A 25,191-nucleotide genomic window follows, 5' to 3' on the forward strand; every position below is an offset into this window, starting at 1 on the left:
GGCCACCGTCCCGGAAGTGGACTAAGGAGGAAGAAAGTACTTGGGTTGCTAGGGATAAATAAGTTTCTGAAGATTTTCACTGCGGAATTGCAGAATTTTGGGGGCGTGTGTTGGCCAGGAGGGACTCAGAGGTTTTAGTCACTTCACCTGAAGGAACTAGTTTCCCTGATGAGCCCGACCTTTTTGTGAATGCGTGAACCTCAGGGCTTTTGGTAAGAGTACGCCTGAGAAAGCCGGTCTGCGCTCTTCCTCCGTGGCCACCTTAGAGATGAACTGATGCCTTAGTGGTTTATCATGGCCCAGCGGGCAGTGTGGCTTATAAGCCACGAACCAGGAACTTCACCATGTGGCACCATCAAATTCTCCAGGTAAATGCAAATCTGAATCCTCAGGCTTGTTGGATCGAATGGATGGATGGTGTAGCATAGTTTTGTGATACTATGTACCCCTGGTCCCACACCAGGGCAAGTTATTTAGCCCCTGTTTCCTCTGTTAAATGGAAATTGTAATACTACTATCTCGTAGTGTTTGTGAGAAGTGAGTTGATGCCTAGCACATTTTAAGTATTATGTATTTTCTAATATTAGTATTACTGTATCTTGACTCCATTTGCATAAGATTGACACGGAGATGACGAAAGGAAACTTACTGACCAGTAAACATGTTTTAGATTTTTTACTTTCATTAATAAAAATTATTCAAGGACATTTTAACCCATTTTGGAAAATCCTTGCTGAGGAGTATCAGACTATTATTTTCATCTTACTATGTTTCATTCCTAGAAATTCTCAAGTAATTTACTTGAAAGTCCCTAGTTGATGGAGAAAATTGAAAAATCACGAAAAATTAAATTGAATTCACTTTTTCTTAAATGATAATCTGGTTCCACTTTTAGAATTTGCCACATTTTATCAAAGTAGCTCTGAAGAGAAATATACAATAACCCCTTGTAAAATGTGGGTGGCAACTGAGAAATCTTTTTCACCTTTTATTCTCTGTTATGGACAGTTCTTTCTTGAAAACATTCATTCTTCCCTCAAAAAAGTTTTGTAGTGAAGTAGCTAGCTCTGAATTGAGATTGAGGCTGATAAAGATGATTGAAAAGTGGTAGACAACATGTATGTGAAAAATTCCTTCTTTGCAACTTAAACAATTGTTACTAAAGGCATCAAGACTTGGAGTTTACCATTTTCTCTGGGATACTTGGCATCTATTTGTTGTTGTTGTACCTTAGCAAGTTAATAATAATCTTTAATAATCCTCAGTGTCATTGGTCCATCTATCCAAGGTTCTCCTGCTTTACTTATGTATTCCCTTTGATATCTTTATTTTTGCTGTTTCCCTCCCTCTCACAGGTACCTCTTATGATTGGTGTTATACTTTTGTTTGTGTATATATTTTACAAATTATCTAATTATGTGCGCTCTAGACCTCATTCCCTTTTCTTTCATTTGTCAGATTTCTTGGCACTAATTTTAAGAAACATCTAGATTACTCATCTAAGGCAGTGCTATCCAATAGAATTATCTTCAGTGATGGAAATAGGAAATGTTCTAAATCTATGCTGCCTAATATTGTAGTCACTCGCCAGATGTAGTTGTTGAGCTTTTTGAAATGTGGTTATTGTAACTAAGGAACTAAGTTTTAAATTTTGTTTAATTTTAAGTAGCCATGTATGGCTAGTGGCTGCTATATTGAATAGTGCAGATCTCTAGGCCATTGCTTCTGCTTCCTCTGTAGTACTCCATGGTTTACATCTGCCACGTTTTACCTGTGTCCTTCCCCTAGTGATGATCTTCCAGATTGCCTCCAACTCAGCTATCAAAACAGTGCTGCAGTCAGTAACCTCAAAACAGTTCCATGGGACATATCTATACTGATTTTTACTAAATATTACCAAATTATTACCTCCTCAGAATAGTTTCTCCAGTCTGTACTCTCACCAGCAGTATCTCTTTTCTTTCCTAACACTTATTCCCCTTGTTGACATTATTGGTGTAAAGTATATCTCACTTTCATTTGCTTTTCTCTTTGTAGCAATGATGTTAGCCCTTTGGGTTTCCTCTTCTGCGAGTTGCCTGTACACATCCTTTGTTTCTCCTTCAAGTGTGCTCGGTTTTTCCTATTATTTTGTAGAAGTTCATTGCATAATCTTGATATTAATCTTATGTCATTTTCAGTTATTGCAGACATTTTAACTTATTATCATTGGTAGTTAACTTTTTGTTACCTTTGGTTTTGTTGCAAAGTAGTTAAGCCTTTTGGGGGATTTTTTAAAGTCTTTCCCTATCCTTATGTCCCAAAGATATCTTCCTACATTATTTTCTCTTGACTTCATCATTTTATCTATTATATTTAGGCCTTCAGTCCATCTAGAGTCTATCTTTGGATGTGGTGTTATGTAGGAATCCCATTTCGTTTTTCTTTATACTGTGGGCCACTTCTTCCTAATGTCATATTCCAAACAGTATATATTTTCTTCATTGATTTGTGGGCCTGTTGACAGTTTATTATGTCTCCCATATAAACTGTGGTCTACCTCAGATCTGTTCCTTTGTTCTAATGCCAATACCATACTGTACTTTATCTATGGTTTTGTAGCTTATTTTAATATCTTGTAAAGGTAAGGTTTGTGTACTTTACAGGAGAGTTTCTTTAAGAGGTCATGCTTATTTTCAGAATTTTTCCCACCGTGCTCAGAATATTTCAAAAGAAAAATTCAGGTATGTTGGCGTGAGCTTTTCAACATCTCTATGGAGGCAACAGATTGGGTTCAAATAATTCATCCATCACTTATTTATTCTGTATTATTGAATGAATTCGTTACATTTCATTTTTTTCTGTTTTCTGACTTCTTGGGGCTAGTGTTAGAGTTAAACATAAACTGGCATATTATCCACATATATGCCAAAGGATAATGGCCATCACTTAAGGTTTAAGGATACAAATGATCTTTCCTGTATGAAACTACTTTTTCTCAGCTGTCAAAACAGTGCTGCAGTCAATAACCTCAAACAGTTGAGGACAAAACTTGGTTCAGTTTCTGCTGTCTGAATAGATAGTAACAGCACCAACTTAAGTCAAGGGTAGGTTGATATTGTTCCCCATGGCTAAAGGGCCATTTAAAGTTCAAGTCCTATTTTAGAAAAGATCTAAAATAAATCTGAAATGACAGATTGAGTCATCCAACAGAGTATTTATTTAGTACATATTGAGGCATTGTCTAAGGTCCCAGATTAATTTATCTTTATATTTTCAATCATGAAATTCTTACACTTAAGAAGAGAGATATTAATTATCCGCTAGGGGATAATACCCTGGACTAGATAGAGTTCAGTCCAGAGTTCTTAACTATTCTTATCCAACGACTGAGAGAAAGAAGTGGCATTTACCTGCTAGACAATAACTGAAAGGCTAGCTAATTCTTTCCTTTCCTCAATCAAGAAAATGCATGAAAGTATAAATGAGTGAGGTTCACTGGTACATGGATAACTCTGAATACATTCTTTTTTTCTTTTTAAATTATTAGTAAATATCACTGATTTTTAGTAGTACTAATGAATTAGTACAAAAACATTTTGCTAGGTGTGTCTTTGATCCTTGATGAGAACTCTTCATATGTTCCTTAGCCACTCTTTTATTTTACAAATAAGAAGATAAACTTAGGCAAGTTAGGTGATTTGCACAGAAGGTAATAACTAATAGATAACTTTGTTGTGGACATTGGCATGGAGCGATAAGGAATAGGAAAGTGCTTTTTTTTTTAATTAAGAAACTGTGATCTAACATTTTTTTAAAAGAGCAAAAGCATCTTCTGTTTGCTCCCAAGAAAGGATAAATTAGTAACTTACTGTTCAGCCTAGAGCATGCAAACCATTAAAGATTATTCATATTTTATTCTTTTTGTTACCTCATAGTATCACAATCTATCTGTACTCCCACTGATATGTATATAGTATACAAAGATTTTCTTGTCTTTCCTTTCCTTTCCCCTCCCACTTTCCTTCTTCTTTCCTCCCTCCCTCCCTTTCTAACTGAAGTATAAATTGCTTGTTTGTGCTTTACTAAAGTGTTGAGAAACCTCTGGAAGCATTCACACTGAACTGAACTCATGGTAGTGGGTACTCCTGGAGGCAGGATTGAGTGGGGAGAAAGACATTCGCTGTGATTTAAAAAAAGGAGGAGATGAGGAAATAGTATTCCAGGGCCATAGAGCTAAACCACTATTACTAAAATACTCTTACATATTTTTATAGGGGTTGGCAAGAAGGCTCAGGGTACCAAGTGTACTCAGGATACTAGTGAATCCAAAATGTGGAAGATTAAATTGAACCTCTTTTTTCAATTCTACTCTACTAAGATGGAATCAGAAAGAAAAAAAAAAAACCAGTCCTGTGCAGAGATGGGATAAATTTATGAAGGGGGGTCACAGGGTACAAGCTTTCAGTTATAAAATAAAGTCATTGGGATGTAATGTACAGCATGATGACTGCAGTTGAATTATACAGTATTGCATATTTGGAAGTGGCTAAGACAGTGAATCTTTCTTTTATTATTACTTAATGAATTTTATTACATTTATAGGTGTACAACAGTCATCACAGACTAATTTTAAGGCATTTCCATCCCAAACCCTCAGTGCATCCCCAACCCCCCACCCTGTCTCATTTGGAAACCATAAGTTTTTCAAAGTCTGTGAGTCAGTATCTGTTCTGCAAAGAAGTTCATTGTGTCCTTTTTTTTAGATTCCACATGTAAGTGATAGAATTGATATTGGTGTCTCATTGTCTGACCGACTTCACTTGGCATGGTAATTTCTAGGTCCATCCATGTTGCTACAATTGCCATTATTTCTTTTCTTTTAATGGCTGAGTAATATTCCATTGTGTATGTGTACCACATCTTCTTGATCCACTCCTCTCTTGATGGACATTTAGGTTGTTTCCATGTCTCGGCTATTGCAAATAGTGCTGCAATGAACATTGGAGTACATGTGTCTTTTTGAGTCATGGTTTTCTCTGGATAGATGCCCAGGAATGGGATTGCTGGATCAAATGGTAGTTCTATTTTTGGGTTTCTGAGGAATCTCCATACTGTTTACCACAGTGGTTGCATCAATTTAAATCCCACCAACAGTGTACTAGGGTTCCTTTTCCTCCACACCCTCTCCAGCACTGATCGTTTGTAGACTTTTTGATGATGGCCATTCTGGCTGGTGTAAGGGGGTGCCTCATAGTGGTTTTGATGTGCATTTCTCTAATAATGAGTGATGTTGAACATCTTTTCATGTGTTTTTTGGCCATCCGTATGTAAGACAGTGAATCTTAAGATTTTTCATCACAAAAAAAAAATGTGTGACTATGTAAGGTGACAGATTTTAACTAGACTTATTTGGTGATTATTTTGCAGTGTAAACAAATATGAAATCATCATGTTGTACACCTGAAACTAATATAATGTTATATGTAAATTATACCTCAATTAGAAAGGGAAGGAGGAAGGAAAGAAGAAGGAAGGTGGGAGGGGAAAGGGAAGGAAAGACAAGAAAATCTTTGCAGCATTATTTGTAAAAACAGGAAAATGATTTATCTACCAGTGGGAGTACAGATAGATTGTAGATCCTTAACCCAGTGGAGTACTATGCAGCTATAATTTGGAAAATGAAAAAAGTAAGTTTCACTATAAATGTATCATTCTGTTTTTTTAAAAATGACTGTGTTTATGTTTGTGCTTTGATAAAGCATTGAGAAACCTCTAGAAGGATGCACACTAAACTCATGGCAGTGGTTACTCCTGGAAGCAGGATTGAGTCGGGAGAAAGACATTCTCTGTGATTAAAAAAAGGAAGGAGATGAGGAAATAGAAAAATAAAAGCAAAAGAGAGAAAAGAGCAAAGTTTTTATGGATGCCTAAATATCTACATCTATACACTCTTTGCCTACAAAGTGGGAATCTGAGTGGCCAAGAGACTAGGATTTTTGAATTAGAACCAGGTATTCTACCTTTTTAAAAAGTTAACTAAATTGAATTGTTTACAATAATAGATAATGATACTTTATCATTTGAGATATATCAAGCACACAACAAGTGGTTACTATAGTAGGAATTTAACATGTGTATAATTTACTTGTGCTTTTTGTGTGGGTGTGTGTATTTGCTTGTTATTGTGTGTTTTGCTGTTATTGGTGTTTGCCTTGTGTTTTGTGTTTTGGTTTTGGACTTTCAGGTTTGTTTGTTTTTTTTACTTGGAAGAACTAATTATAATCTTTTTGTTTCCATTAATGTAGGCGATATCCAACTGTTGAAAAAAGAGCCAAAGTCTTCAATGGAGCAAGTTATGTGCCTGTTCCTGAAGATGGTCCCTTCCTTAAAGCACTGCTTTTTGAACTGAGATTATTGGATGATGATAAAGACTTTGCAGAGAGTCGTGATAGCTGTTCACACATCAGAAAAACATCCATTTATGGACTCCCAGTAGGAAGTGAAGAACTCTGGCCAGTTGTTGCTTTTCTGAAGAATGGCATGATATATGCTTGTGTTCCACTGGTTGAACAAACTTTATCCCCTCATCCACCATTAATTAGTATTTGTGGAATTTCACAAGGTTTTGAACTTCTTTTTGGGTTACAGGATTTTCTTTACTCAGGTCAAAAAAATGACACTGATGTAAATACAAAAGTGAGCCAGTTGCCGGACTTGCTTCTACAGTCTTGTCCATTTGGTACTTTGTTAGATGCCAACTTACAAAATTCATTGGATAGTATTAATTTTACTTCTGTTACTCATCCACAAAAACAGCCAGCCTGGAAAGCTGGAATGTACAAAGGAAAACCACAGGTTTCTATTTCTATCACTGAAAAGGTAAAATCCATGCAATATGATAAACAGGATATAGCAGATACATGGCAAGTCGTTGGAGCTGTCACTTGCAAGGTGAGATTTTTCTCTGGTACTTGTTCTACCCATACCGTTTAAGATACTTAAAAGTAAAATTTCCTAACTTTATTTTACATCATTGTGTGACATCCTTGATTATTATCATAAACAACAGTCATTAGATATTATATTCATGTGAAATTTTATGTTATTTTTTTCATTCCTTACTAGTTGTACTGGTTATATGAAGTTAACCTTTGACCAACATAGGTTGAACTGCATGGGTCCACTTATATGTGGATTTTTTTCACTAAATAACTACGTTGAGTATAATGCTATCTCTAGTTGGTTGAATCCACAGATGGCAGAACTGTGGATACAGAGTGCTGACTGTAAATTTATACACAGATTTTTGATTGCACAGAGGGTCAGTGTCCCTAACCCTCACATTGTTCAAGGGTGACCTGCATTGCTGTGTAATGAATTGCCCCATTACCACAATTAATAAACATTTATTATCCTCATAGTTTCTGTAGGTCAGGACTTTAAGAACAGCTTAGCTGGGAACTTCTAGTATGGAGTCTCCTGTAAGGTCACAGTCAAGAATTCAGCTGGGGCTGTAGGTACCTGAAGGTTTGACTGAGGCTGGAAGATCTACTTGCAAGGTGACTGAGTCACAGAGCTGGCAAGTTGGTGCTGGTTATTAGTGGGAGACCTCAGTTCTTTTCCAGACCTTCTCAACAGGCCACTTAAGAATGTTCTCACAGCTTGGTAACTGGCTTCCTTAGATCCAGTGATCAGAGAGACAGGTTGACAGACAGCCACATGAGGCATAGGTGAGAGCTATTTTTATTACCTAGGCTGAAAGGTTACATAGCATCACTTCTGCCACTTTCTATGTATTAGAAGCAGGGTACTATGTCTGGGCCATATTTAAGAAGAGTGGAATTAGGCTCCATCTTTTGAAAAGAATAATATCAAAGAATTTGTGAAAATATATTTAAGGTTACCATATCTATTTTTCCTAGAAGGGGTGAAATTGACAAATCTCAGACTTAATATCTAAAATCATTTTCAAGGGCTCATGTTTTATTTACACAAGTCACTAGGTTAGTGTAGGGCTCTCAAGTTTAAGGTTAGATAATAGGAAAAGACAATAAAAATAGCAGTGCCACACTCAATAATGATCAAAAATAAAAACCCCTCCAAGACAATGCCTGTAAGTGCATATTAATATTCTCAGATGTCTTTCTGTTATCTTTTTTATTCCTAACACTTATGAATATAAACTTTTTATATATATCATATTAATGTTGAGTGACTATATACAAATGCAAAAGATAAAATTAGATTTCAAGAACAGAGAATTAGAACAGTTCTGGTGGAAAACTTGGGTCTTTCTTTTCCTTTTTAACCTTAAAGTGACCTAAAAGTTTATGTGTTTGTTTTAAAACAAACTCACTTCTATCATGAAAAAAAGACATTCCAGTTGTTAATTTTATTAGAAGCAAGTATCATAAATGTTCCCCAAATTAAGGTGTTCAGAGGTTATGTCATTCATACCTCTTAAAGCTGTAGAATCCACTTTTCTTATAAGTTCTGTGAAATGAAAGTAGGAAAATTCACCATCTCTGTTTTTTCATTCTGTGGCAATAAACAGAGAATTTTGTTATATATAATTTAATGTTAATATCATAGTGTTTAAATGTCTCAGTTCATTGAAGGCTGGCCCTAGTTTATTGCTTGTGGAAATTTTGGATTGGCTCCTATTCTTAGTCTAATACAAATAATCATTACCCCACCGCTAATTTCTCTCTCTTTTTGGAAAAGTCATAAAATTTTCTCAATCTTTTCTCATTTTTAAAATTAGATAAGTACTTAGGTTCCTTCTGTTTTTATAATTGCTGTTTTAAAGTCCAAATTTACATGTGCCAGATTGTTTTAAAGGGTAGTACACAAAATTCTTCTAGAATAGATATCATCATCCCATAGTAAATAGCTAGTGCTCTGGCATTTTAAATGCACAGATAGCAGGTAATTTGTTGGTTATTTCCATAATGGTTGCAATTTCTCTGATTCCTTTAAGAATGTTAAGAGAGTTACACTATAGTCTAAAGTATAAACTGAATATTTTGAAAGTTTAATACTATTTACTATTAATATTTGATCATTTATTATCTCCACAAATATTTGCCAAAAAATTAAACTTTTTTCTTTAACTCTTGCTATCCACATTTAGAGAGTAAAGTATCCGATAATTTAAAGTTTAAAACATTGAAATATTCTTAAGTTTTGTAGAAGTTATCCAGAATTTTTATTTTCAAACAAGACTGGTATTATTCTTGACTGAAAGACTTTTATAAGTCACTAACTATACATGGTACTGTTCATAATGCCTGCCTGTTCTCTAAATGTTTATACAGCAGATATATTTATGAATTCACACATATGTCAAGTGGTAGATTAAAAAAAATGAAACAATTCATATTAGAATTGCACCCAAAGGTAGGGCTCATAATCAGAAAAAGATATCCATTCAGCCAACATTATGTGAATGTCTCTTGTACATAGCAATGTACTGGACCCTAGAGATACAAAGAAAAATGTAACAATTCTTGCTTTCAGTAAGTTTAGTCTTAAAGAAGGAAATAAACAGGGGCACAGCCAAATACCCACAGAGAGTGGGCAGTTAATGCATAATGCAGCCTGTCTATATGATAGTGGAACTAGCGGCTTGCATTTGACATTACGCATTATACCTACTGAGTTCCACTAACTCTTAAAATATTGTACAAGTCTAGCCAAACATATCAGTAAATCGTATATGGCTCTCTTGGCCAGATTTAATTGAGTGCTTTAATAAAGGTAAATGTGAAGTTTGCATTGAGTTACAAAGGAAGAACCTGACTGATCCCCTCCCTCCCCCAACAAGTAAAGTATATTAGTCTGGTTGGGTCAGAAAAAGGGCCACTGTAAGATTTATGGGAGTAAAGGTGTTTAATACAGGAATGAGGGCTTGCTTAGTCAAGTGTAGGAGGAGCTGGAAGAATAAGTTTCTGATCCTCTGACAGTCACTAATGACTCCAGTCTGGAGACTGGAAGCAGGTAGAGAAGCAGCCACATCTGTGTGACATACCCAAAGCAGGAGTTGATGGAGACATCTGAGAAAGTACTGTATCTGGCCACCACAGCCTTAAAGCAAAGAGAGAGGTCTCTGAAGCTGTCATATTTCGTTTCCATGCCCTTCCAAGAATAATGGCCTCCCTTTCCCTTCTACCTTCAAAATCTCTCATGAGTACCTCTCATTGACAAACAAGCGCAGATCACATAGGGATGAAAATGCCAGACTTCTCTACATGGCAAAGGTGGGCCATGGAGGTGACAATACAGAACCTAAGGCTTCACACAATGCATATAATGGATTGAGTTTACAAGGAGGAAAGAGCATTTTAGCTGGAGGGAATAGCACATACAAAAGCAGAGATATAAGACATGATTTATTCAGGGAAATTCAAGACTCCAGTATGTCTGTAGCATCATGGGCAGGGTAGAAAACGATTAAAGAAGTAGATGGAGCAAACAGCAGAAGGCTTTAAAAAAGTAATACAAAACTGAAGGGGAACTACTGAGAGGCTTTGGCATGGATACAATATAATTAGAATTATGTTTTATCAAGATAGCTCTAGGGAGTTCCCATTGTGGCTCAGCGGGTTACAAACCTGACTAGCTAGCATCCATGAGAATGCAGGTTTGATCCCTGGCCTCACTCAGGGGTTAAGGATCCCATGTTGCTTGGCTGTGATGTAGGCTGACAGCTGCAGCTCCAATTCGGACTCCTAGCCTTCCGAATGCCACAGCCTCCCCCCGCCCCCACCAGCCAAAAAAAGATCTAGCATTGATGGAGGATGGATTGATTAGATGAAAGCAAGTCTGGATGCCTTAGAGGGCAATGCCTTAGTAATTGTAAGGGCCTGTACCAAGTGTTTGTAACAGAAATGAGAGAAGTAGCTCTTTAAGGGTTTTATTTATTTATTTTCCTGAGGCACATGGAGGTTCCTAGGCTAGGGGTTGAATCGGAGCTGTAGCTGCCAGCCTACATCACAGCCACAGCAACACAGAATCCGATCTGCTTCTGTGACCTGCACTACAGCTGACGGCAACATTGGATCCTTAACCCACTGAGCAAGGCCAGGGATCCAACCCGAAACCTCGTGGTTACCAGTCAGATTCATTTCCGCTGCGCCACAACAGTAACTCCAAGAGTTTTAAATATAAGCAGAAGGCCCTAGAAAGGTGCTCTTGATCTCTGGTATGGGTGTCCGAGAGCATAGTAGAACCGTTAACCAGAACACAGCAAGGCAAATAGTACCTTCAGAAAAAAGTGGAGTTAAGTTGTCAAAAGTGTCTCAGATAAGTTCAGAAAAGCCTCACCCAGAGGATGTATGTTTTGAAGAGCTTGGTAATACTTTTTTCTGTTTGTATTGCAGTGTGATTTAGAAGGAAGTATGCCAAATGTTACCATCAGCTTGAGTCTCCCCACCAATGGATCTCCACTTCAGGATATTCTGGTCCATCCTTGTGTGACATCCCTTGACTCTGCCATTCTGACTTCTAGTAGCATTGATCCAATGGATGATTCTGCATTTAGTGGACCTTACAAATTTCCACTCACTCCACCTCTAGAGTCATTCAACTTATGCTACTACACTTCCCAGGTAAACAAACTTGGAAAAGTTGGGACTGTGCCAATCTTCATATTTATGAATTCTATTATAAGCAGATCATCTATACTTTTGGTCCGGAAAAAAACTCAAGAACTTTTCATGAATTATTTACCAGAAGATTCACATTGTTTCCCTTCAATCAGTTATTAAGCTACTGCTGATCTGAGGGCAGAGGTGGGGGAATCCTAAAATACAAGCAGAGCAGCGGGAACCCTGGGCAGTGTCAGTGATCTGTGTGTCTAGTGCACGTTCTGTGTCGCAGGTCATAGGGAATCTGGAGGAGGGGGATCTGGAAAGCAAGAGTAGGAAAAAGAATGTATTGCACACCTTCGTAAGGTACCTTTCTCACCTCTGGAAATAAAAAGAGATGGAAGAATCCATGTCCTTAGAAAGAAGGTAGCTCCATCATCTTTTTTTTTTTTTTCTTTCTTTCTTTTCTGGCCACCCCCTCAGCATATGGAGTTCCTGGGCTAGGGATTGAAAGCAAGCCAGAGCTACAGCCTACACCACAACTGCAACAACACTGGATCCTTAACCCACTGCACTGGGCCAGGAATCAAACCTCCGCCTCCACAGAAACAAGCTGGATCATTAACCCATTGCGCCACAGCAGGAACTTCTCTATTATCTATTATCAGAACAATTTAAAGTAACCCATCAGTCATTAAAGGCATATCTGTATGAGATGTCTATGTTACAGCAAGGCTTTTATCTCAATCACCATTGACATTTTAGACCCATTAACCTACAAATTATATAAAAACATTTTTATGTTTATTTCTAGGTCCCTGTCCCACCAATTTTGGGTTTTTATCAAGTGAAAGAGGAAGGAGTACAACTGAAAATAACAGTTAATTTAAAACTTCATGAAAGTGTGAAAAACAGTTTTGAATTCTGTGAAGCTCATATACCTTTTTATAATAGGTAGGAATAAAATAACACGGTGCCATGATTTCTGCATTACTTAGTATATTCCTATGCCCTATAATAAATTGCCCTGGTTTTTACTTTAAGATCTAAAAATTTTGTGTTATTCACATGTATGCTAATTTGGAACCAAAACATAGTCTTAAAAAATAATCGCTTTATTTTAAAATTCTTCATTTTTCTGGTTAAACTTGCTAGTAAATTATAAACTTCAGCCATGGTAGCCTCCTCGGGGATTATTTTACTTCTGGCTTTATTTCTAGCAATTTCTCTGTGCTGTACATACAAGTCAAGGCCAACTATCAACTATTTGGTGAATTAAGCCAATTATATCATAAGATTATTTCCTTATCAGTTCTACTTCTAAATTTGTTCTTCAGCATAGTTGTTTTCAAAGAATACCTAAATATATAGTAAAATCATAGTTTTAATGTTTCGTCAACCCGTGTACCTATATTAATACGTTCTATATGATTTTGTAGTTATCTTAAGAATTAGTAATGAAATGTATACCATTACCAGAAATGTTTATTGTGTTTCTGTGTTTTGTTGAGATAAAATAACATTTATTCTACAATATTCTGAAAACTGAATACAAATTTGCTTTTATGTTGTCCTTGTATTAACAGTAGCAAGATTTGACTTAAATCTCTTAAAACTGTTGTGTGTGTGATCATTTTTTTCTTTCCACTGTGTCTTTTTTTTTTTTTTTTTTTTTAAAGAGGTCCAATCACACATGTGGAATACAAAGTTAGTTTTGGCCAGATTGAAGTATTTCGAGAGAAGAGCTTATTGGTCTGGATTATTGGTAAACTGGGTTTTGTTTATTTTCTTTCATTCATTTGCTGTAGAATCTATTTAATTTAGAATAGTTGATCAGTGTATGTATGTCTTTAGGACAGAAGTTCCCCAAATCAATGGAAATTAGTCTTTCTGGAACTGTAACTTTTGGAGCCAAAAGCCATGAAAAGCAGCCATTTGACCATATTTGCATTGGAGGTACAGCATATTTAAAGGTAAATATATTTATATGTTTCACAACGTTAGAAATCTTACCTTTGTTTCTAAATTGCATTTACCTAATTGATTTTTAATGTTTGTTAGCTTTTTTTTTGGAGTTCATTTTGTCTGTGCTAAGTCATTGTTCAGTAAGACTCTTTGCTTAATAAACATGTTTTATTTCAGTTAATACTTTCAAATTTTTTAAGTAAAAGAATTATATAAAACCAAAATACCTCAACTTAACCTAGTTCTACCCAGTTCTTAGATACCACACTTGAGATTTTTATACAAGGAATGTAGAATATAGTCTTTGCCCTCTAGGGATTTTTCAGTGATGCAGATCAGTAACTGACCAGTGCTAATTGCTTTTGGTCTTTCAAAAAAAAGAGTATTTCCAACCAAAGTGATCAAGGAAAGCTTTGTAGTAGAGATGGAATAAGCAAAACTGAGGCCCAGGTAAGCATGAATATGAAGCCTTGAAGACTGACTAACATTTGTATAGGTAAAGAAATGACTTAAAGGTATGTTTAGGAACCCATGCTGGAAACAGTAGTCACACAGAAGGCTGGGTAAGTAATTTAGGTCTGGATTGAAAAGGGTTTGGATCTAGCTTTTATTGCTTTGTTAGAAAATGTTATACTTTTTTTTGACTATGAGAGTGGTCTTTCAGAAGGCAATATTTTATGAGGATCAATCTGAAATGGATGTGAGAAAGATGAGTGAAGAAGAAAACTTGAGACAAAGAAACTATTTTTTAGCTATATTAGTATTCCAGATGAAAGTTAATGATATTGAGCTAGTGTAGTATCACAGAAAGATAAAGGAAGAGGGGGGGAAAAGGAATAGAGCTGTAATAAAGGTTAAAGCCTTTAATCTCACTAAAGAGGAAATTTAAAAATGCCTAGAAGCAAATGACAACAAAGATACAACACTCCAAAACCTATGGGATGCAGCAAAAGCTGTTCTGAGAGGAAAGCTTATAGCAATACAAGCCCACCTCAGGAAACAAGAAAGAGCTCAAATAAACAACCTAACTTTACATCTAAAGTAGCTTAGAGAGAGAAAAACAGACAAGACCTAAAGTTAGCAGAAGGAAAGAAATGATAAAGATCAGAGCAGAGATAAATGAAATAGAAACGAGGAAAACCATAGAAAAGATCAATGAAACTAAAAGGTTATTTTTTGAAAAGATCAACAAAATTGATAAACCCTTAGCCAGACTTATCAAGAAAAAAAGAGGACTCAAATCAATAAAATTAGAAATGAAAAAGGAGAAGTAACAATGGACATCACAGAAATACAAAGGATCAGAAGAGACTACTACATGCAACAATAAAACAGAAAACCTAGAAGAAATGGACAAATTCTTAGAAAAGTACAATCTTTCAAGACTAAACCAAGATGAAATAGAAAAGATGAATGGACCAATCACAAGTACTAAAACTGAAACTATGATTTAAAAACTTCCAAAAAACAAAAGTCCAGGACCAGATGGCTTCACAGGCAAATTCTATCAAACATTTAGAGAAGAGCTAACACCTCTCCTTCTGAAACTATCTTCAAAAATTGCAGAGGAAGGGACACTCCCAAACTTGTTCTATGAGGCCACCATCACCCTGATACCAAAACCAGACAAAGATACCATAAAAAAGAAAATTACAGGCCAATTTCACTGATGAACATAGATGCAAAAATCCTCAACAAAATACAAACAAACCAAACCCAACAATAATACATCAAAAGGATTGTATATCATGATCAAGTGGGATTTATCCCAGGGATGCAAGGATTCTTCAATATCCGCAAATCAATCAGTGTGATACACCACATTAACAAATTGAAGAATGAAAACCCTGTGATCCTGGAGTTCCCATCGTGGCGCAGTGGTTAATGAATCCAACTAGGAACCATGTAAGTTGTGGGTTCAGTCCCTGGCCTCAGTGGGTTAAGGATCTGGCATTGCCGTGAGCTGTGGTGTAGGTCACAGGCGTGGCTTGGATCTGGCATTGCTATGGCTGTGTCATAGGCCGGCAGCTATAGCTCCAATTAGACCCCTGTCCTGGGAACCTCCATATGCCACAGGCGCAGCCCTAGAAAAGCCAAAAAAATGTAAAAAACCATATGATCCTCTCAATAGATGCAGAGAAAGTCTTTGACAAAATCCAACACCCATTTCAGATAAAAACCCTTCAGAAAGTGGGCATAGAGGGAACCTACCTCAACCTAGTTAAGGTCATGTATGACAAACCCAGAGCTAACATCATTCTCAGTGGTGAAAAGCTGAAAGAATTCCCTCTGAGATCAGGAACAAGACAAGGGTGTCTGTTCTCACCACTACTGTTCAACATAGTTTTGGAAGTCCTAGCCCTGGCAATCATAGAAGAAAAGGAATCCAAATTAGAAAGGAAAAAGTAAAACTATGACTATTTGCAGATGACATAATACTATACCTAGAGAATCCTAAAGACTCTACCAGAAAACTGTTAGAGCTCATCAGTGAATTTGGCAAAATCGCAGGATACAGAATTAATACACAGAAATAGACTGCATTTCTATATACTTACAACGAAAGATCAAAAAGAGAAATTACCATTGCTTCAGAAAGAATAAAATAAAGTAAACCAGCTATAATGGAAAAAAATAAAAATCATTATATTAAAAAAAAAGAATAAAATACTTAGGAATAAACCTACCTAAAGAGACAAAAGATCTGTACTCTGAAAACTATAAGACACTGATGAAATAAATCAAAGATAACATAAACAGATGGAAAGGCATACTATGCTCTTGGATTGGAAGAATCAATATTATCAAAATGGCTATATTATCCAAGGCAATCTACAGATTCAGTGTAATCCATATCAAGTTACCAAAGACATTTTTCACAGAATTAGAACAAAATATTTGAAAGTTCGTTTGGAAGCACAAAAGACCCAGAATAGCCACAGCCATCCTGAGAAAGAAAAATGGAGTTGGAGGAATCAGGCTCCCTTAATTCAGACTATACTACAATACTATAGTCAACAAAACTGTGTGGTGCTGGTACAAAAACAGAAACATAGATCAGTGGAACAGGATAGAAAGCCCAGAATGAAACCCATGCACCTACAGCCAGCTCATCTATGACAAAGGAGGCAAGAATGTGCAATGGAAAAAAGCCCCTACAATAAGTGGTGCTGGGAAAATTGGATAGCCACATGTAAAAGAATGAAATTGGAACACTTCCTAACACCGTACACACAAAAAAATAAACTTAAAATGGTTTAAAGACCTAAATATGAGACCAGATACTCTTGGAGGAAAACATAGGCCAAACACTCTCCGACATAAACCATAGCAATATCTTCTCAGATCCACCTCCTAGACTAATGACAGTAAAAACAAAAATAAACAAATGGGACTTAATTAAACTTACATAGTTTTAAGTCAAAGTGGTATCATTAAAAAATTTGTGATTTAGACCAGACTTGAAGCTCCAGGAGGGGAGAGACCATGTGAGTCTCATTCGTTCCTTGTTTTATTCCCAACATCTAATCTAGTTCAGTACCTGACACATAAATAATTAATGAATGAATGAACTTAAAAGAAAGTTCTGTCTCTTAGAAGAAATATGGAGAATTGTGGGAGGGAGTAGGCTTCATATCATGTAGGTTGCTTGGTGATAGCAACTTACCCCAGTATAGGTGTCCAGTAGGTGGCTAAACACCTAAAGTTTGATTCTCAAGAGAGAGCTCAACTGTTCATAGGATCTAGGAATTACCCATGGATAAGAAATAATTGAGGCAATGGAAATTTTTTTCTGACCTTATTCATAAGAGAAAATAGAAAGATTTGGAAGAATCAATGAGAGAAATTGAAAAAGTGATCAGAAAAGTGGTAGGAAAACCTAAATAGAATGGTAGCAAAGAAATCCAAGAAGAGAGTTGAAATGTATACCTGAAAGCAGCTGGGGGAAATGGCGCACCATAGGAGAAGGAGCACCAGCTTTTGTAATCAGTCAGGTCTGAGTTCAGATGCCAGCTCTGCTACACCTGCTGGGATGCTAAGTGCCTGCCTCATCTCTGAACCTCAGTTCCCTCACTTGTAAAATGGAGGTTCTTTGCAGTGTAGATTAGTTTCTATTAGTGAAGGTACATGTTAAGCACTTCATAATGGCAACCTTACAAAGAAACAGCCCTGACACAAAAGCGAAAAAGCTAATGTATATGTATACATATTCATGAGTGCATACGCACACATACACTGTGATTTTTAATTTGTCAGCTGTGTAAAATAAATTCCTAAAATTGTGTCAAGGGGAAAAAAGGAACCATCATTTTTACCAAATAATCATCTCAATTTGGTATATTTTTCTTCTTCTTCCAGCTTCATTTTAGGATCTTAGATTACACACTCACTGGGTGTTATGCGGATCAGCATTCAGTTCAGGTTTTTGCATCAGGAAAACCAAAAATAAGTACACGTAAGTTGTGTAGATTCAAACTAACTTGAGAGAATTAAGGTGGTGTTATGTTATTATTAACTAAGATAAAATTAAAATGTAAGAAAAATATGAGAGAATAATCCCAATTTATAAAAATTCTGGCCTAATCCCATCTTGTGCAACCGTTTATGTACTTTACATTCCCTTCTTCCTTGTCCGACTCTTGGACAAGTTAGCAAGCTTCTCGAAGTTCTAGTGTCCTCATCTTTAAAAGGTAGTATTATCTACCTCAGAGTTGTTATGTAGTTCAAATAAAATTATATTGACTGAGCACTTAGCATAATGTTTATTTTAGCATGTAACAAGGATCCAACAAATGTTAAAATTTTATTACTTAAAATTTTAAATCATTTTAGCAAATGTTGTAGTCAGTGAGCATTATTTAGTACCCTCTTTACCTATAGGAAGGTAATAGAAAAAAGGTTTCCTGCCTTTGGTGAGTTTGTTAGTATAAATGAAAATACAGAGAGGGTGCACAAAGAGCAATTTATAAATGAATTCAAAATTACTTAGTTCAGACCAAATATAGATATGTGGCATAGAACTAAAAAGTAGCTAGAATGAGGTACTGTTAGCTAAAAATAAAAATAAGTAGAAACTGGAGTTCCCATCATGGCTCATGGCTTAGCAGTAATGAACGTGAGTAGTATCCATGAGGTTGAGGGTTCAATCCCCAGCCTCACTCAGTGGGTTAAAGATCCGGCTTTACCATGAGCTGTGGTGTAGGTCACAGATGTGGCTCGGATCCTGCGTTGCTGTAGCTGTGGTGTAGGCCAGTGGCTGTAGCTCTGATTTGACCGCTAGCCTGGGAACTTCCACATGCCACAAGTGTGGCGCTAGGAAAAAAAAAGAAAGGAGAAAACTTTTTGCTTCATATATTAAGGAGAATAAAGCTATCATATTTAGGATAAGTATTTTGTTATTACTTAAGTGTAGTTGATTTATAATGTGACAATTTCTGCTTTACAGCAAAGTGACTCAGTCATACATACATATATATTTATATATATATATATACACACACACATTCTTTTTTTATATTATTTTCCATCACGATCTATCCCAGGAGATTATTTATAGTTCCCTGTGCTATACAGTAGGACCTCATTGTTTATCCATTCTAAATGTAATAGTTTGCATCTACTAACGTCAAACTCCCAGTGTATCCCACTCCTTTCCTCTCCCTGCTTGGCAACCACATGTCTGTTCTCCATGTCTGTGAGTCTGTTTCTGTTTTGTAGATAGGTTCATCTGGGCCATATTTTGATTCAACACATAAGTGATACATTATATTCGCCTCCCTTTTTCTGACTTATTTCACTTAGTATAAGAGTCTCTAGTTCCATCCATGTTGCTGCAATTGGCATTATTTTATTCATTTTTATGGCTGAGTAGTATTCCATTGTATATATGTACCACATCTTAATCCATTCATCCGTGGACATTTAGGTTGTTTCCATGTCTTGGCTATTGTAAATAGTGCTGCTGTGAACATTGTGGTGCATGTATCTTTTTGAATTATAGTTTTGTCTGGATATGTGCCTAGGAGTGGCATTGCTGGATCATATGGTGGTTCTACATTTTCTGAGGAACCCTCATACTGTTTTCCATAGCTGTTGTACAAATTTACATTCCCACCAACAGTGTAGGAGGGTTTCCTTTTCTCCACACCCTCTCCACCATTTGTTATTTGTAGACTCTTAACGATGGCCATTCTATCTGGTGCAAGTTACCTCATTGTAGTTGTGATTTGCATTTCCTATATAATTAGTGACTTGGGGCATTTTTTCATGTGCCTACTGTCCATCCATATGTCTGTTTGGAGAAATGTCTATTTAGGTCTTTTGCCCATTTTTGAGTTGGGTTTTTTGTTATTGTTTTTGAGTTGTTTGTACATTTTGGAGTTTAAGCACTTGTCGTTGCATCATTTGCAACTATTTTCTTCCAGTCCATTGGTTGTCTTTTTGTGATTTCTGTTTTTGGTTTTGCTTTTAAATGGTTTCCTCTACTGTGCAAAAGCTTGTAAGTTTGATTAGGTCCCATTTGTTTAATTGTGTTTTGATTTCTATTCCCTTGGGAGACTAATCTAAGAAAACATTTGTATGGTTTATGTCAGAGAATATTTTGCCTATGTTCTCTTCTAGGAGTTTTATAGTGTCATGTCTTATGTTTAAGACCTTAAGCCTTTTTGAGTTTATTTTTGTGCATGATGTGAGGGTGTGTTCTAGTTTCATTGATTTACATGCAGCTGTCCACTTTTCCCAGACTTATTATTGAATAGACTGTCTTTTCTCCATTGTATATTTTTGCCTCCTTCATCAAAGATTAATTGACCATGGGCATATGGATTTATTTCTGGGCTCTCTGTTCTGTTCCAATGATCTGTATGTCTGTTTTTGTACCATTACCACACTGTTTTGATTACTGTAGCTTTGTAGTGTTGTCCATAGTCTGGGAGAGTTATGCATCCTGCCTTGTTTCTTTTCCCTCAGGATTGCTTTGGCAATTCTGGATCTTTTATGGTTCCATGTAAACTTTGTATTATTCTAGTTCTGAAAAATGCTACAGGTAATTTAATAGGGATTGAAGTAAATCTGTAGGTGGCTTTGGGTAGTTTGGCCATTTTAACAGTATTAATTCTTCCAATCCAAGAACAACAGGTATCTTTCCATTTCTTTGAATCCTCTTTAATTTCCTTGATTAATGCTTTGTTTATTTATTTATTTTGCTTTTAGGGCCACACCTGCAGCATATGGAAGTTCCTGGGCTAGGGAGTGAATAGGAGCTGTGGCTGCCAGCCTCTGCCACAGCCAGAGCCACACCAGATCTGAGCCGCGTCTATGACCTACCCACAGCTCACGGCAACACCAGATCCTTAACCCACATCCTCATGGATACCAGTCAGGTTTGTGACTGCTGAGCCATGATGGGAGCTCCTGATTAATATTTTATAGCTCTCAGCATATAAGTAAGTCTTTCACCTCCTTGGTCAGGTTTATTCCTAGGTATTTAAATTTTTTGGTGTGATTTTTTAAAAGGTATCTTTTTATATTCCTTTGCTAATATTTCACTGTTCACAGAAATGCAACCGATTTTTGAATGTTAATCTTGTATCCTGCTACTATGCTGAATCCATTTATCAGATCAAGTAGTTTTTGTGTGGAATCCTTACTTAGGGTTTTCTATATATAGTATCATGTCATCTGCATATAGTAACAATTTTACCCTTTTTTTTTTTTTTTTCCGGCTGATTGCTATGGTAAACAAGTATTTCTTAACCTAAGGGTTAGGGTCCCTAAAATAGGAAGAATAGAACAAGACTTTGTACTTGAAAGTTTCAAAAGAATTACGGAACTCAGAACTACTGAACTCTAAGCAATATAATTCTATGTAACATAACCAGAATTTTTTTTTTTTACCTCCATAGGCTTTTCCTGTGCTTTCTCTGACATCATTCTTTGGTTGCTTTTCAAAGAAATGTATTTGGAAGAGCCTTCATAATTTTTTTTTGCTTTTTTGCTTTTTTTTTTTTTTTTACGAAGGCGCAATACAGTTGTTACTTTGGATAAACCAGTGGCTTAGCGGTTTTGTCTAAATGTGAACAGACCAGTATTTTATGTTGTATAAGGGAAATATGTTGTCTCTTTAGATAGTGTCTAAAATATTACATCTTATTAATGTTAACTAAACATATTTTTAGTGATTTTCAGAGAGCATAATACGGGATAGGATGTTTCAGTAGTATACCTGCTTCTTAATAGAAAATATATTGAATGATGGGGAGTTCCCGTCATGGTGCAGTGGAAACAAATCCGACTAAGAACCATGAGGTTGTAGGTTTGATCCCTAGCCTCTCTCAGTGGGTTAAGGATCTGGCATTGCCATGAGCTGCGGTGTAGGTTGAAGACATAGCTCGAATCCTGCATTGCTGTGGCTGTGGCACAGGCTGGCAGCTGTAGCTTCTATTAGACCCCTAGCCTGGGAACCTCCATTGGCTGCAAGTGCAGCCATAAAAAGCACAAAAAAAAAGAAAAGAAAAGACAAGAAAAGAAAATATATTGAATGAAAGAAGTTACTTTAAATGGATAATTATGACAAATCTTTTATTTCCTTCCTCTGTTAATTTCAGAACACAACTATCACTTTGTGCAACTAGGTAAAACCTTAATGTTGTCATCGTCTTGACAATTACATATCTGTATTCATAATATACAACTTAGTTCTGAAGATAGTTTAATAATACTAATAATATTAATTTAAATAATAGCTGGTATTTATTCCTTACTATGTGCCAGGCACAGTTCTAGTATTTAATTGTGCTAACTCATTAATCTTTACAGCACCCTACGTAAGTGTTGTTATCTACATTTTACAGATGAGGATGCCAACGGAACAGAGAGATTAGGTCACATAACTAGTAAATGGCAGAACTGGGACTCAAATCCAAGCAGTCTGTCTCTAGAGCCTGACCACTTAACCAGTATGCTTTGTTGCCTCTCAGAGTTACTAGGTTCTAAAACTGAACAAACAACCACAAAAAAGGCAACAAGGTAATATATCCCCTATCTGTATCCTTTTCATTATAAAGAAGGTAGAAAAGGCAGAATTGGGTATTTAGTGATGTATGGAATGAGAATTTACATGTGTCTAGCTCCAAATGAGCATTATCATCTCAATTTATAAATCAGAAAAGTTTAATTACAAGAGGTTAATTAAAAAGCTATTAAAGGAGTTCCTGTCGTGGCTCAGTGAATGGTTTGCGAACCTAACTAGGACCCATGAGGACACGGGTTCCATCCCTGGCCCTACTCAATGGGTTAAGGATCTGGTGTTGCCGTGAGCTGTGGTGTAGGTCATAGACATGGCTTGGATCTTGCATGGCTGTGACTCTGGCATAGGCCAGTGGCTACAGCTCTCGTGGACCCCTACCCTGGGAACCTCTTATGCCATGGGTGTGGCCCTAAAAAGATAAACAAAACAAAACAAAAAAGCTACTAAGAGCTTTTGTCCAAAGCTGCTAAGAGCTTAAAATAGATTCAAAGCTATATAAGAAACCAATGAAGAAACCTTTTAAAACATTACTAGGAAGTTGGGTCTGTAATCTCTGAAATTTTGGATAAAGAATAACAAGATCAGAATTAGAACTGTGATGAACAAGTTACAGAAGGGAAACCAATAAAGCTATTTTTAATGTTTTTGAAGCTGAAGTAATGGCCCATATGAAACAGAACTTAGGGAAAATGTTAGAAAAAATTGGCAGAATTGGCATAAATGAGGGATATTCTCATAAATTTGGCATATATAATCTAAAAGATAGATTATTCATATATTTAATGAACCTATATTTTAAAGTGGTAAAAATTATAAGGCCTTGATAAAAGCTGAGTTAAAATGAGTTATCTCCAAAGTATTGCTGTCCTTGAAATAACTATGTTCCACACTTTTAAATATCATGACTTTGCTTTTTACTGAATATTTGTTAAGATAATATCATCTTTTCTTTTCTTTTCTTTTTTTTTTTTTAGACCGGAAACTGATTTCTTCCGACTATTACATCTGGAATTCTAAAGCTCCTGCTCCAATAACATATGGATCATTATTGCTATGATTGTCTCATGTTAAATAGGATATATACAATATAAATTAAATCAGTCTTTTATTTTTAATGTGAATTCACATAACCTATGAGTGAACATCATTGATTTAATTATAAAATGCTCTTGTTTAGTGTTTTTAGTCTGACTTGGTTTGAAAGAATATTTTAAAGACTAATATATCCAGTTATGTTACCCTTTTATTTTACTCAGGTATGATTCAGGGCATAAAATGTAGTGATTCACCTTCATCTTATTTTATACTAGCCTGGGTCATGCTGCCCCACCCATTTTCCTTCCTGCCCCTGTGGCAGACATGGCTAATCAATCATAGCCCTCTTTCTCCACTGAGCCTTCCTGGATATGGGCTGAAACTGCTTCTCAGTGCAGAGCTGCAAGCAGCCACTCCCAGTGGATTGTAGATGACTTGCAAGATAAAAACTATTTGCTCTTCCAAACCAAAGTAATAACTGCTAGTATAATGTGTTGTTACAGAATTCCAAGAACCACATTACAATTAACTGTGAATCTCTTGAGAAAATGAAGGAAAATTGTTTAAATAGTAACCAGTTTTTAATCAGAACTACCCTACTAACTGATAAAGAGTCTGTGTATGTCTGTTTAAGGTGTTCATCTCTGTTCTAGAGTTAATTTTCAAGCAAAGTTATTATTAATCTGCTACGGTAACATTTTGTTTAAGATGTCAGTAAGCAAATTAAGAGAGATGAGATACCCTCAGAAGATGAGTAAGCATAGTGTTTTGTGACGACTGAATATCTGCAGCCAAAATTCTAAAAATAAATTTAGATATAATACTGGTTTTTCTCTGTTTTATTATATAATCCTTTAATGAATGAATTCAGGTAAAAATTCAAAAGCTATCCTATGGATAGAGAGTGTCACTTAATCTTATTTCAGTTTCATGTACCACGTTTTCTTTAAATTTGTCACTTTTGCTTCCTCATTGGCATGTTCTGGGTTTCCTTAGGCCCCATCCAGTCATATTTATTCTCTTTTTACCTTTACAATTATATGTCACATTCTGTTTTCAAAGTACTTGATTGTCAGGTTGGACTTTAAATGGCCATTCAAGAAAAGATGAAATCTCAAGATCCTCAAAACTTAATCCATATCAAGTTTCTTTTTACAGAACAGAATTAGAAAAGTTATAAAAAATATGCATTACAGATTAATATTCAATTAAATTATATCTTGGCTTCTGGGTTTTTTATGAGTGTCTTTAGGAGAAGCTTAGAAAAAGCTGCTAACTTCTTAAAAGAGAGCTATGATAGTTTCAAAGGAGATTGCATATAAATTTAGGATTTGAAACATGATTTTTTTTAATTAAGTTCAATCCTACTCATTATAAACTGATTTTCTGCAAGGCATTATCATGGCATAATGTCCTATGTTCAAAATTATCACAAGTAATGAAGAAAATAGAATAATTTCCAGATCAGGACTTTAACTTGTTATTCTAGCTTAATCATAGCTAATCAGTAGTAAAAACTTTCCTTTGGAAAGAAGAACAAAATGATTCCCTTAATTTTTTTTTGATCTCTCTTAAACTCAAGGAAAGCTTAAC

General features: G+C 35.9%; 1 protein-coding gene and 1 pseudogene across 5 annotated transcripts in view; one reads left to right on the forward strand and one right to left on the reverse strand.

Annotated features, from left to right (window-relative positions):
- The first annotated feature begins 18 nt into the window (after nucleotides 1–18).
- On the forward strand, nucleotides 19–24,421 carry AP5M1 (adaptor related protein complex 5 subunit mu 1). Of its 4 annotated transcripts, none has more exons than XR_001306401.3 (8): nucleotides 19–368; nucleotides 6,288–6,933; nucleotides 11,364–11,591; nucleotides 12,385–12,524; nucleotides 13,250–13,335; nucleotides 13,430–13,543; nucleotides 17,895–17,991; nucleotides 23,538–24,421. XR_001306401.3 is itself a non-coding variant. In XM_001927783.6 (8 exons), exons 1-8 carry the CDS (start codon nucleotides 295–297, stop codon nucleotides 23,618–23,620), a joined length of 1,473 nt encoding a protein of 490 aa, XP_001927818.1. In that variant the 5' UTR covers nucleotides 19–294; the 3' UTR covers nucleotides 23,621–24,421. The 4 variants fall into 4 exon arrangements, 2 of the variants coding, with proteins under 2 accessions (XP_001927818.1, XP_013848903.1); XM_001927783.6 differs by having other exon boundaries at nucleotides 13,425–13,543; XR_001306402.3 differs by lacking the exon at nucleotides 17,895–17,991.
- Nucleotides 4,544–25,191, reverse strand: part of LOC110262249 (uncharacterized) — a 95,762-nt pseudogene continuing 75,114 nt past the window's right edge. The window contains exons 3-4 of the transcript XR_002347083.2: nucleotides 8,440–8,520; nucleotides 4,544–6,811 (exon numbers count right to left, since the gene is read on the reverse strand). The product of XR_002347083.2 is annotated as an uncharacterized LOC110262249 (transcript). The remainder of the gene's footprint in view (nucleotides 6,812–8,439; nucleotides 8,521–25,191) is intronic.

This window comes from Sus scrofa, chromosome 1 (assembly GCF_054392235.1).
Source record: "Sus scrofa isolate SSC_HxYL_T2T_F1_AM1 chromosome 1, Sscrofa_HxYL_maternal_Yorkshire_Landrace_v2.0, whole genome shotgun sequence".
Taxonomy (NCBI): domain Eukaryota; kingdom Metazoa; phylum Chordata; class Mammalia; order Artiodactyla; family Suidae; genus Sus; species Sus scrofa.